Source organism: Typopeltis vanoorti, chromosome 3, assembly GCF_054136105.1.
Source record: "Typopeltis vanoorti isolate ZY-2024b chromosome 3, IOZ_Tvanoo_1.0, whole genome shotgun sequence".
NCBI lineage: Eukaryota > Metazoa > Arthropoda > Arachnida > Uropygi > Thelyphonidae > Typopeltis > Typopeltis vanoorti.
Window position 1 is genome coordinate 76128513 of NC_143551.1, and position 14900 is coordinate 76143412.

Here is a 14900-nt window from a genome sequence, read left to right on the forward strand (position 1 = left end):
CCTTTCCCATTTTGTTGTGACCATACCACCTGAGATTAGCTATGCTAACACATTTAGATGCTAACAATGTAAAGTTTTTTCCCATTATACTCGTTTTTTATATGATATTGCCATTGATGCCATCTGAGATTTCTTCGCTCCTGCTTTCCACTAAAGATAAACTTCCTCTCTTTGCTTACGTGACAGTTTACAAGATTCCTTTTCCTGCAATCTGTCCTATTTTCCTATTCTGGCCAGATTAGTCATAGCACAGGCATCTGACAATTAGAACACATGGATTACATACATTTTCTTCAATCTGAGAAATCTGTGGATATGGATATCCTTGCATTAACTAGTCACAGAATATCCTTTAAAAAAACAACAGAAATTCTTCACACCAGTCCTTCCAGTCAGATCTGAGAGACTTCAAAGAGTGCTATGAAGCCCTTCACGATCAACCTAATTTTAAATACAGATACAGTGACAGTTTAAAGATTTCAAAATTATAGGAAATGGTGGCATTGAATTTTTTGCTAATAATCTAATGGTTAATTTTAATCTATGTGTGTGTGTGTGTGTGTGTGTGTGCAATTCTTATTCATATGTTATTATTTTTTTTACACTGTATACACTGTAATGAGCATTCATGCTCCATTAACTATGTTTATATTCTGTCCCACAGGTTCATAAGACAATCATATTATTAGAGAGTAGCAAAAAGAATGTACCTATAATGTTTGTTTTCATTCCATTCTCACTCACGTAACAGTTTATCTTTTTGTGCTTTCACTCTTATGTGATAAGATATTCATCACATCAAAATGCATACAAAATAAATGTTTTTATATGAAATACTTTATCTTCACATAATTATGTGTATAATAAGTAGTCTACAAATTACATTAGCTTAATAACCAAAAAAGTAACTACTTAATTGGAGTGCTTCTAGATGGTGAAGGAGTGTAACTGTTGATGACATCATTATTTTTGCTAGAAACAAGGTGAGTGCAATGGGATGATAGATGCATAGTTAATGTTTATCTCTTTTCTTTGAGATGGATTGGATATAGGCTTGTTTCTATGCTTTGCTTCTATACTGTATGGTAGATGTCAGATGAGTATGAAAAATTGTAAAGATGACAGAAGTTAGTTGAGAGGCACAAATTTTAAATACAACTGAGAGGGATAATATCAGGACCAAGAAGACATACTGGTATTTAAACTATTCAGGATTCTTTTGATGTCTAACAAAAAGACCTGAGGAGACATGCAGTGAACAGTTCTTAGTAATGTGCATGTGGACATGCATATGTTGGAGATGCTCTGTTTTGATCAATATGGGAGTTAGAGAAGAATGATGCCATCAGTCTTGTCTTTGGGTGATTTGTTATAATAGTGGCATCTGGTTATGGGAGAGGTTAAAACACGGATAGACAGAAGTTGTACTCAATCCTCGGTAAGGCCATTTGAACAGGAAGAACGTTTTTTGCACTTTGCCCTCATAAAGCTAGCTTGGAATTGCTGGAATCTTTTTGCAGGTTCAGTGTGTTAAAGTGTAGGTTGAGTTAGATGCTGTAGCTTAGGTTTAAGTCACATGCAATATGAATTCTTTCCTTGGAATATCTTGTTGACGTTGCTGAAAAACAAGGCTTGGATCTGGGCATTTGGAGGGAATGGGTCAGAAAGGCCTTCAAGTCCAGTAAAAATTATTTCAGATATTCAGTTGGAGCAAATGTCTGAATCCAAAGAGTGAAAACAGTCGTCAGCCCAAAGAAAGGAGAGGCAGAAATCATTTCTGCCTGAAATCACACAGGCAGCATCCCATCCAGATTGTAATCACATTGTGATTCAGCACTCACAATCATAAGATTGCAAGTGCTGAATGAATGGCATTCTACAAAAAAAGAAAACATGGATGAGGTTATGGCACCAAATTATGAAGAAGAGAGCCAATATTTACAGCATATTAAGAAATCTGGTTACAAAAGAGATTAAAGTTATTGAAAGGGTGGAAAAGATTATTCAGATCTTTTGGTGGGCAGATATACAATTTGTATAAGATTGTTACTGACAATGATTATCTCTCTGCATCTCTTTCAGATTGACTGGTGGAACTGGAGAAGAGAAGTCATTGTGAGTTGCATATGTTGACATCCCAAAGAAGACAAGTTCACTGTTTGGTTATATGGACTGTAAGTGATCAAACTTCAGAGACAAATAATGTAATGTTCAGTGGTTATCAGAATTTGGCAAAGAAACAAGCTGCAATTAAAATGTAACTGAATGGAAAAAATTAAATTTTGAGACACAGAAAATCATAAGTAGAAGATTCATGATTTGCCATTCTCTGATGCAGAATGTCAGACATCCCAAATGCACAGGTTCCATCCTTGCAGTGGATAGAATCATGCACAGTGTAGTTTGGAAAGCTAATATGTAGAGTAGTGGTTGGATCCTCTCAGCTGAGATTCTACCAAAAATAGCAGATCAAATTTATATGCCTGTAAGTGGTAATGCATATTGTTTATATTAGTGTAACACAAATTTAAATGATAAACTGGTGTTACAATTTAAGCAATAAATGTTGGTGAAGCGAATATGAGGTTTTTTTTTTTTTTTTTTTTTTTTTTTGGAAATTGCACATGGGTTTTTTTGTTATTTTTTCGGGGGATGTGATGTTATTTTTTGAGAGAGGAGATTTTTTTTTTATCTCTAGTGCTGAAGAAATTTTTTTATTGATTGCATAGTAGTAAAAAAAAAAAGGGTAAATAATAATAATATAAACTTTTCATATAATACTTCACAGTATCCTATATACCCCCCCCCACACACACACTTGCAGAATGCAGGTATGCATCAGGAATTTGATGATGATAAAGAGTAGGGTGATATTGTGAGGGTAAAAACTCACAAGTAAATTTCCATACAGAGAAATTACAGTCTTCAGTCAGTCTATTGCATGGACTTGAGTTTTCCTCAGCATACCCCTATATTTAAACTCCTTTGAAGCATGACCTAGCAAGGTAAGTGGCAGATGATCAGCTATGGAAGCTATACAATGTGTCAGTTTCCTGAGTTATTATTAAATTATTATTATTGCGGGTGACTCCAGGGCATCCTCAGACTCATCAAGGAAGGCCTTAAACATCACAACTATACAACATTCTCACAGTATCTATCATACCTTGCCTTGAACTCACTCACTGTCCTAGCACCCACAACAAACTCTGGCAGCTTATTCCACTCATTTACCACTCTAAAAGTAAAGAACCCAACTCTAACACCCCCTGCTAACCACACTCTTGCCCAGATTCCATAGGTGTTCCCTAGTTCTCCCACCACCAGTCCTGATCTCAAAAATATCCTCTGAGTTAATCCTATAGAAACCCTTTAGCAATTTGAATGTCTCAATCATATCTCCCCCTTTTCCACCTATCAACTAATTTCTGCAACCCACAAATCTTCAACCTGTCTCATATGGTTCATTCCATAGACCTGCTATCATCTTGGTCACTCACCTCTGGATCCTCTCCACCTCCTCTCCATCAAGAAGGAACCTAGGTGACCAAATCTGGGCACAGTAGTCGAGATGAGGTCTTATTAAGGCTCAGTACAGAGGTACAATAACTTGCTTGTCTCTGCTCGTCAAGGTATTTTTCAACAACCAAGTGAGTTGATGAGCTGATTTAGCTACTTTTGCAATGTGCCCCCTAAACTTCATCTCCCTATCCACCAACACTCCCAAGTCCCTGGCCTCATCAATCTCCTGGAGTACAGTTCCACCAATGTGGTATACTGCTGCTAATCTTTTCACCCCAAAATGCATAACCTTACATTTTGTCACATTAAAGTGACATCCATTCTCCTTAACCCAGAACTCCAATCTATCCAAGTTGTCCTGCAAGATTTTGACATCTTCTGCATTCACTATTGCCCTACCCAACTTTGCATCATCAGCAAACAAATGAACTGTTCCTTTTAGATCCTTCCCTATATCGTTAATGAACAAATTAAACAGCAGTGGTCCAAGAACAGAACCCTGCGGCATACCACTAGTCACAGGCCGTCTTTTGGATTCTACTCCTGAATAAACTACTCTCTGATATCTCTCCATCAACCACCCACCTATCCATCTCACCAACCCTATATCCATTTCCATATGTTGTAGTTTATGGATTAGAATTCCATGTGGTGTCCTGTCAAATGCCTTTGCCAGGTCCAGCAGTATCACTGTAAACCCATTCTTACTGAATGAAACTTATTGAATTGCTTTCAATAAGCAATGCAGTAGTGTTTCACCAATTTGTCAAGCCCTGCATAGCTCTTCGAGGAACACACCTTGAAGAGCTATGCAGGGCTTGACAAATTATGCAAAACCCTACTTGGCACAAAAAAATGCATCTGCACAATACCCTGTCCCATTCTTTTTAAAATGAAATACCCCCAACAACGGGTGCTTAAGGGTCAAAGCTGTATAACTGAGAGGAGACCTCCACATAGCCTTTAAAGGAATGCGGAGAACTGACCAGGGCTTCTGACCTAATGTCCAATCCTCACCTTCTCATGATGCACCCTATTGGGTATCTACCTGGATACTGAACGAATGAGGATGGGCTGGCAATTTGGGATTTAGTTGACCAAATTGTATTCTTATTGCCTTAAACCAATATACAAAATGATGGTACAACACGACAAAATTTCATGCTGGCTGAGGCGTCGCCTGGTTAAACAAGACCCCCGTTAATCGCCAGGGAACCAGGGTGAACAGCGAAAAGTCAGTTACTGGAACAAATCTGAAAGCACACCCCCAACTCAACACCACCAGAGTTAAAGATTGGTACTACTGTAAAATTTTGATGTAGCTTAATAATGCCAGAAAGCCTTACATCAATTTTTACAGAAGTCAAGCCCTGTAAGGATGTTATAAAAATAACCTGTATGTCTATGTATATTTAAAACATGTGGACAGACTTATGTGTTCGTCGAACATGTTGTTTATTATTTTAACGGTATAATAGAACACAGAAACTAAGTAAATAATTAATTTATTCACTTGATGCTGATATTTCGCTGGTATTATAACCAGCATCTTCAGAGCACAAAAACACTGTTTGTCACAATACGCGAGACTAAAACAACATGGTGGTGTACATTAACAAAATTGTAGCAGCAACACAAAGACTAGAGTCCTGATTTTGGCGCCCTCTATCTGAAAAAAAAAAAAAAAAAAAAAAAAAAAAAAAAAAAAAAACGCTATCATATATTGCTAGAGTCCTAGAAAAGTGCTAGTTTTTCCTTAATATGACTGTCTCCCAGATCTTCGGCAAGTTAATACAGCCATATTTGTTGAGATTTGGGGTGTGTTTTAGGGCTTCTGTCGCCTCTAAGAACAATCTCTCTGATTTATATGGGTTTCTGTGTAGTACTTTTGTGTTTTTCCAGTTGATCCTGTGTGCAGGGGTATCCAGAGCATGGTCTGCTAGGCCTGACTTCCCATAATGATATTTCCGGACGTATCGTTTATGTTCGCTGATGCGGATATTCACAGTTCTTCCTGTTTGACCGTAGTAGGCTTGATTGCATGAGCAGGGTACTTGGTAGACTCCTGGATGTGATAAAGGAGGAATGCTGTCCTTGGGTGAGCGGATGAGGGTGGCTAATTTGCTACATGGTCTGAATGTAGTGCGTAGTTTATGTTTAATGAGAATTCTTGAGATCTTTTCGGATGTGCCTTTAATGTAAGGGATGGTGACTGTTTTGTTGTAGTTCTCTGTGGTGGATGGTGGGAGGGGTTTCTTAGGAGTGTTTAGTATTTTGTTTATTTTTTGTGGATTGTAGCCGTTGGCCAAGAAGGTGTGGCGTAAGTGAGTCAGTTCAGCAGTAAGAGCCTTGTCATTTGAACAGATTGCTCTCGCTCTATGGGTTAGCGTTTTTAAAATGCCATATTGTTGAGAAGGATGATGGTGTGATTGTTTGTGTAAGTATCTGCCTGTATGTGTGGGTTTTCTGAAAACTGAAAATGATAAGGAACCATCTGGGAGACGTGTAATGAGTGTATCCAGGAAGGGCAGACAGTTGTTGGCTTCCGGTTCCATAGTAAAGTGGATTTTTGGGTGTTGGCTATTTAAATGTGCTAGGAATGTTTTCAATGTCTCAGGGCCATGTGGCCAAATGGCAAGCACATCATCAACATAGCGTAGCCAAAGTGTTGGTTTGAGAGTGGCTGTATTGATTGCTTGTTTTTCCAGGTGTTCTATGTAAAAGTTGGCTAGGGGGGGAGAAAGGGGGGAGCCCATGGCTGTCCCATCAATTTGTTTGTATATTTTCCCTTTCCATGTGAAATATCCTGCATGTATTGTGAATTTGAATAGTTCAAATATATCAGGGGGGAAGTGTGACTTCAGTAGATTGAGGGTTTCTATTAGTGGTACATTTGTGAATAGTGAAGTGATGTCAAAGCTTACTATTAAGTCTGAGCTTTTTAGGGTGAGGTGTTGTAAGATGCTTTTTAGGTGTGCTGAATTTTTGATAAAGGAGAGAGAATTGTTAGTGAGAGTGGCTAGTAGCTTTGCTAAATGTCTAGCCAGTTTGTATGTGGGACTATTAATGGGACAGCCATGGGCTCCCCCCTTTCTCCCCCCTAGCCAACTTTTACATAGAACACCTGGAAAAACAAGCAATCAATACAGCCACTCTCAAACCAACACTTTGGCTACGCTATGTTGATGATGTGCTTGCCATTTGGCCACATGGCCCTGAGACATTGAAAACATTCCTAGCACATTTAAATAGCCAACACCCAAAAATCCACTTTACTATGGAACCGGAAGCCAACAACTGTCTGCCCTTCCTGGATACACTCATTACACGTCTCCCAGATGGTTCCTTATCATTTTCAGTTTTCAGAAAACCCACACATACAGGCAGATACTTACACAAACAATCACACCATCATCCTTCTCAACAATATGGCATTTTAAAAACGCTAACCCATAGAGCGAGAGCAATCTGTTCAAATGACAAGGCTCTTACTGCTGAACTGACTCACTTACGCCACACCTTCTTGGCCAACGGCTACAATCCACAAAAAATAAACAAAATACTAAACACTCCTAAGAAACCCCTCCCACCATCCACCACAGAGAACTACAACAAAACAGTCACCATCCCTTACATTAAAGGCACATCCGAAAAGATCTCAAGAATTCTCATTAAACATAAACTACGCACTACATTCAGACCATGTAGCAAATTAGCCACCCTCATCCGCTCACCCAAGGACAGCATTCCTCCTTTATCACATCCAGGAGTCTACCAAGTACCCTGCTCATGCAATCAAGCCTACTACGGTCAAACAGGAAGAACTGTGAATATCCGCATCAGCGAACATAAACGATACGTCCGGAAATATCATTATGGGAAGTCAGGCCTAGCAGACCATGCTCTGGATACCCCTGCACACAGGATCAACTGGAAAAACACAAAAGTACTACACAGAAACCCATATAAATCAGAGAGATTGTTCTTAGAGGCGACAGAAGCCCTAAAACACACCCCAAATCTCAACAAATATGGCTGTATTAACTTGCCGAAGATCTGGGAGACAGTCATATTAAGGAAAAACTAGCACTTTTCTAGGACTCTAGCAATATATGATAGCGTTTTTTTTTTTTTTTTTTTTTTTTTTTTTTTTTTTTTTTTTTTTCAGATAGAGGGCGCCAAAATCAGGACTCTAGTCTTTGTGTTGCTGCTACAATTTTGTTAATGTACACCATGTTGTTTTAGTCTCGCGTATTGTGACAAACAGTGTTTTTGTGCTCTGAAGATGCTGGTTATAATACCAGCGAAATATCAGCATCAAGTGAATAAATTAATTATTTACTTAGTTTCTGTGTTCTATTATACCGTTAAAATAATAAACAATATATTTAAAACAGTTTGTTAATGAAAATTATCCCTATGGGAATTGTCCTTACTTGCTGCCCTAAAACAAAAATTCTATAATGTGTTGAACTAATGCAATACACCTTGCCACCAGAAAACCATATATGTTAGCTCCTTATAAGGCATAAAATTTGTATGTGAAGTCCACCTGTAAATACTCAAGGTCAATGTTGAATGGACCGACAAACTTCAGATGAATGTCCGCTGCCCGAAACAAATAGGATTAACGGAGTACACGAGAAGAACAAAGAAAGGGTCAGTGTCAGTGGAAGAACAAGGGACCGCACCGAAATGTTCGGGGTTCCATATTTCCGTGCAGGGATACGAAAGAAGGTGAATAAAGGGTGTTGGTTGGAAGATCGAGTATCGGTTTCAGGGGTTCCTCGTCGGTTGTCGAGAGGTCATTTAGAGTGGGAAGAAATTGCTCCGTTAGTCCAACGCGCATGCAAAGCATTCCACAAGCCGATAATCTTCGCCGAAGTGCAGCGAGGACAGCGTCCCAGAAGCGTCAGTAAATCTATCGCAGGCATAAAAAGGGGAGGAAAAAACCTGATTTGGGAGAAAAGGATCAGGACTCCAGTTCGAAGCCAAGTACACGTGTAGTGGGTAGCAGCCATAAAGTGAATTGATCCGTTTATTCAATTTTCATGAATCATAGGAGAACTTTATTAGTGAACTGTTAAGTTGAGGCTGATGAAATTGAGCAGAGTTAATGGTTGAAAATTAGATGTTTAATAGTTAATAGAAATTTATATGTGTAACAGTCAGAGGGTAACTGTTTGTCAATGGTGCATTTTGCCTATAGAATTATCTTAATATCGGAAGGAAAGAGCTTTTGTGTGTAATGATATTTTTTATGTGCATAACAGTTAAGAAGTAACAGTTTATTAATAGGTACCACTGCTTAGGGTAGTAACTTGTATTTGGAAGAGAGTGGTTAATTTTGTGAGATAATTTTCATGAATTTAAAGGGCATTTTAAGCTAATTGTTGAACTGAGCAAATTTTTCTTTAGTGCAAAATTAGTGTAAATTGTTTTATATAAAATAGATATGTTGTTTAAATGTTAATAGAGTATTGCCTGATATTTAATTCTTTGATGCACTGTTCCGAAAAAATATTAGAGCCTATTAGCGACTGCAGATATTAATTAATCAGGGATAATTTGAATGTAATGGGAAAACTACTGGACGCATTTAACATTTAACAGATATTTGATGACGAATCATCAAAGATTTACTGATGCTTCTGGGACGCTGTCCTTGCTGCACTTCGGGTGAAGATTATTGGCTTGTGGAATGCTTGCATGCGCGTTGGACTAACGGAGCAATTTCTTCCGGCTCTAAAATTTCTCCCCTCAGACAACAGCTTCCGGCGATGATTCGTCATCAAATATCTGCTTTACCTGGCGGATTGGCTCCCGTCATCTTTCATTTAGATCACTGGCATGATTTCTCCTGAAGTCGCGTGGTCGATAGCTTACATCTGACAGACAACCGTGGACGACTTTTCGATAACGACCTCTCGACAACCGATGAGGAACTCCTGGAACCGATACTCGATCTTCTGGCCAACACCTTTTATTCGCCTTCTTTCATATCCCTGCACGAAGATATGGGAAACCGAACATTTAGATGCGGTCCCTTGTTCTTCCACTGTCGCTGACCCTTTCTTTGTTCTTCTCGTGTACTCCGTTAATCCTATTTGTTTTGGGCAGCGGACATTTGTCTGAAGTTTGTCGGTCCGTTTAACACTGACCTTGAATATTTACAGGTGGATTTCACAAACAAATTTTATGTCCTTATAAGGAGCTAACATATATGGTTTTCTGGTGGCAAGGTATTGCCTTAGTTCAACACATTCTAGAATTTTCAGTTTAGGGCAGCAAGTAAGGACAATTCCCACAGGGATTATTTACATTAACAAACGGTTTTAAATATACATAGACATACAGGTTATTTTTATAACATCCTTACAGGACTTGACTTCTGTAAAAATTGATGTAAGGATTTCTGGCATTATTAAGCTACATCAAATTTTTACACTATCCACATAAGAAGCCTGAATGGCAAAGAAATGGAGCTAGCTGAGGAACTAGATAAGTACCAGATCGACATAATGGGGGTGACTGAAACAAAAAAAAAGACAAAAACTGGTGAGATCTTTCTGAGCAATAAATACAAAATGTTATATTCAGGCAATGAAAATCAAGGAAAAGAAGGAGTAGCCAGTATTCAATGCAAAATACAAGGCTAATCTTCTTGAATGGCAGTCAGTCTCAAGTAGAGTAATGTGGGCAAATATGAGAATGGGGAACTGGACAATGAGACTTATTTGTGCCTATGGTCCCACAGAAGGCTAAGGTAGAAGTGGCGGAATTTGTTTAGAGAAAGCTACTGACAAAATGAAAAAGGAAAAGTTGGTCCTTGTTGGGGATCTAAATAGCAAAGTAGGAAGTGATTGTTATTATTAGCTTTGCTCTTTCCTAAGAGCAAAGCTAATAATAATGGCAAATATCTGTTGGATTTCTGCTCAGGACATGGACTGGTTATTACTAACACCATGTTCCAACATAAAAATGTGAACAAATTCACATGGAGAGAAGAGATAAGGAATAAGAAAAGTCTCGTTGACTATGTTATTGTTGATAGTGATGTTTTCTCCCTAGTGCAGGACACCAGAGTGTACAAAGGATTTGAAATTGGAAGTGATCACTATTTAGTCTTGAGCAGGATAAAATTGAATTTCATACTGAAATGAATGACACGTAAGAAAGTTTTAAAGCGAATAAAAGTTGAGCAGCTCCCAGATGTGAACTGTAGACTAAAATACACAAAGATTATTGAAGAAAAAATGAAAGAGTTTGAGAACAAGAACCAAACCTTGGAGATTCAGTGGCAAACTTTGAAGAAAATCCTGATTGATTCAGCTAGAGAGGCATGTGGTGAAGTTGTCTGCAAGGATAGAAAATGAGAACTCCATGGTGGACACAAGAAGTTAAAGAGGCAGTGAAGGAAAGGAAGAAAGCATATCAAAAGTTCCTGGCAAATAAGTCAGCTTGTGCTCTTAGAGAATACAGAGACAAATGCAAGAATGCTAAACACTGTGTAAAACTAGCTAAACAAAAGTCATGGGAGGACTTTGGCAAGAATATAGAAAATAAATATCAAGAAGGTGGTAAGATATTCTGGAGGTTGTTGAAGAAGCTTAGAAACGGAGGAAGGAGTGCTGTAAAAGGAGTTAGAGATTATAAAGTTGACATGAAATCGGGAGAAAAAGATATCCTTCAAGTATGCAGTAATTAGTTCGAAAAATTACTAAATGAAACAAGCAATGATAGCACAGTGGTAAAAAACACTCAACAGGCATACAGTCAGGAATACATATCCATACTTGAAGTAGAAAAAGCCATCAAAGGCTTGAAATGTGGAAAGGCAGCCAGAGTAGATGATATTCGACCAGAAATGCTGAAGTATGGTGGTATAAAAGTCTTACAGTGGCTGCACTGCATAGTTCAGAAGGCCTGGATAGAGGGACGAATTCCTGATGATTGGAGTAGAGCTCTAATAGTAGTCATATATAAAAAGGGAAATAAAACTGAATGTGAGAATTACAGAGGTATTTCCCTTCTGAGTATTCCGGGCAAGATTTATGCCAGTATACTTGAGAAACGGTTGAGAAGAATTGTGGAAGAAATGCTTGGTGAAGAACAGCTGGATTCAGGGCCAAATAGAGGCTGTCAGGATCAGATCTTTACTTTATGACAAATAGCTGAGAAAGCATGGAAATATAACAAAGATCAGTATTTAAGTTTTGTAAAAGGTATACGACAAGGTGCCAAGGGAGAAGCTATTCAATACACTACAGTTATATGGTGTCAATGGGACATTATATCAAGCAATACTTAATCTTTATTTGAGTTGCAAGTCAGCAGTTAGAAATGAAGGAAGTACAGGAAGATGGTTTAATGTTAAATCTGGTGTGAACAAGGAGGTACATTATCGCCCTCTGTTATTCATTATCTATATGGATCACATTATGAAGGATGGTGGTATTAAACATGACATGATATCAGAATTGGAGATGTTAATGTCAGCTCTTTGCTTTATGCAGACGATGTTATACTTCTAATTAAATCAAACTACAAGTTTGCAAGATTCCCTGACTAAATTGAATAACTGTTGTAATAGATATGGTATGAAGGTCAGCAATAAAAAGACAAAGACAATGAAAATAGGTCAAATCACTGAAAATGTCAATTGTGTTTTGAATGGGGAACCTGTGGAACAAGTAAAACATTTCAGCTACTTAGGCATGATTTTTAGTGAAGATGGTAAATTAAATATGGAAATAGACAACAGAATCAATAAAGCTGGTATGGTAGGAAGTCAATTGAATAAATTCATATGGAATAAGAGAGAAATTAGTCGGAACACTAAATTAGCTGTATACAAGACAGTATTCAAACCAGTTTTAACTTATGGATCTGAGAGCTGGGTCAGATGTAAAACACTTGATCAAAGACTAGAGACCGCAGATATGAGAGTCCTGAGAAAGATTAGAGGCATGAACAGATGGCATCAATGGCAATATCATATTAAAAACGAGAATATTAGGAAAGAACTTGACATTGTCAGCATCCATGAATGCATTAGCAGAGCTAATCTCGGGTGGTATGGTCACTTAAACAGAATGGGCGAGGAAAGATTAGCAAAACAAGTGTTTTCTGCCAGGTTGGCAGGAAAACGACCCAGAGGAAGACCAAGATATAGGTGGATTGATACGGTACAAAGTGCCTTAGACAATAGAAATATAAGATCTAATAATGTTGGAGTCTTGATAAGTAACAGACTGATTTGGAGGAAAATTGTAGATAGGAAGTTAGTAATGATGTAAATTTTTCAGGTAGTACTATCATATCCTGTACACCCCTTGAGGATACATGTCTGGAATTTGATGATGATGATATCCCAAGAAGTATTGGTGGTAAAGTATTGTAGTTGGAGAAGATATCCTTCTGTGTCAGAACCACTCAAATGAGGAAAAGTCAGGATAAATAATAAGAATAGAAAGAACAGTAAAAACAACAATTTTTGAGAAATATAATTTATTACAGCATTAATTTTTGTTACTAGAATGGCATTTCATATGATGCATATTTCCAGAAAAATACTACCCCTTATCAGTTGCACATTCTGGTTCACACAAATCATTTGATAGTCCATTGCATGATACTGTCATAAGATTATCTAGGCTGATATATAGTTCTCTGTTGTGTAATGGTGATATGCAATATCCATCAAAGAATATATCATGGTGGTTGTTTTTTTTTCTACAAGCCATACGTGTTTTCTTAAAGTTAAAAAGATATTGTACAGAAAGTTATTTTTTTATGAAAAAAAAAAAATTCATTCTGTCCAGTCTAGAGTTATTCCAACTGACAAAATCTGCTCACCATATATGAGTGGGCAAGCGATTTGTCGAGCCCTGCAGATATATTTTAATTTTAAAGCACACATCAAGAATATGCAGCAGTGACTACTGTTGTATTTTCTTTTCAATCGCTTCATTGGAATAGGCAATCATATATGTTTTCTGAAATAGAAACAAGATCAACTCATCTGTGTAACCATTCATTTTGTACAGCTATTTCACATCCTTCTATGTCACATTCAAACCACTTAATATTCTGACACAGTATAGCAAGCATTACTTGGAAGTAATGCTTGCATCTAAAGTAATGGATACTTGTCTCCCCCTTTTCAGAATATCATAACATAACTAGATTGTTTTTTGCATTTCTCAACCAACACTACTGTACATTAAACTGAAAATTATAACTCTAAATATTAAGAATAAGATATAGCTTTAAGTTCAAGTATCAATCTAATTTTTGAAAATGGTACATTTTGTTTTTAAAGGTTTTGCAAAACCTATTTTAATATTACCTTAGAATTTGGGCAGAAAGTTCCAAAGCATTTTGTAAAGATGGTTCTCCTTCACAAGTAATTTCTGAGGCAGTCTTTAAAGCTGCAATATGCCTTTTAGGATTTCCTATATGATAAAATAAACATGAATAATGATTATAATATATATATATGAATGATTATGAGTGAGTGAGAGAGAGAGAAAGCAAGCATAATTAAATAATAAAAGTTTGCGTATCATACAGATTAAGTCAACTATTTAAATAAATCTATGCTAATTACCATTTGTGAAATTACACAAATTAATTTGTGTAACACATATTGCAACTTCTATAGTCAGAAACAATCCTATTTCCAAGTACAAACTTCTGCTACATAATTTGGTCAACAAATATCAAATGTTATTTTGCCTTTCTAAAATATTTTATTTTTGCAGGAGATATATTATAGATGCAAACCTATAGAATACTGGTACTGTGAGTTGCTAAGGATCACATAACTCGAAACCTCTGTTCTAGAAACTAAACATAGAACTTTTTTGAACCTCAAAACATGCTGTCATTACAATGGACAATGAAATTCTTCTACCACCTAAAGATGTTCACAAGCATCATCCATAGAGTGGAATTTAAACCAATGGCCCATTCAAAACCCACTGGAGAGCAGATGCCTATCCACTCACCTAATCAAGCCAGCAGAGCCTCTGTAGCTCAGTCGGTAAAAACAAAGCCCTTTTGTTAAAAAGACCTGGGTTTGATTACTATCCATGACGTGAGGAACCTTTACCTGGTCTCTTTCAACTAAAGGTGAGTTAGATGGTCTCATACGGAGGTAGAAGGTTTTTTCACCCAGAAACTTGGTTTTTCGTCCCTCGGAACAGGCAAACCAGCCCGTGAATGAACACACACACACACACACACAGATCTACAGTCATAAAATATATACATAATCCCTCATTAGGAGGGTTCAACCAGGGACAGTAAAGGAAAGAAGGGAATCCACACGAATAAATTTAAAAAAATGTCAATTAACTAATTAATTTGTTTAC

General features: G+C 37.3%; 1 protein-coding gene across 1 annotated transcript in view; it reads right to left on the reverse strand.

Moving 5' to 3' along the window:
- The window catches only part of Ssl1 (general transcription factor IIH subunit 2 Ssl1), a 116606-nt gene that overhangs the window by 82249 nt on the left and 19457 nt on the right, over nt 1–14900 (reverse strand). Inside the window, exon 5 of the mRNA XM_090415723.1 lies at nt 13874–13979. Coding sequence (XP_090271849.1) covers nt 13874–13979 — 106 coding nt within the window. The remainder of the gene's footprint in view (nt 1–13873; nt 13980–14900) is intronic.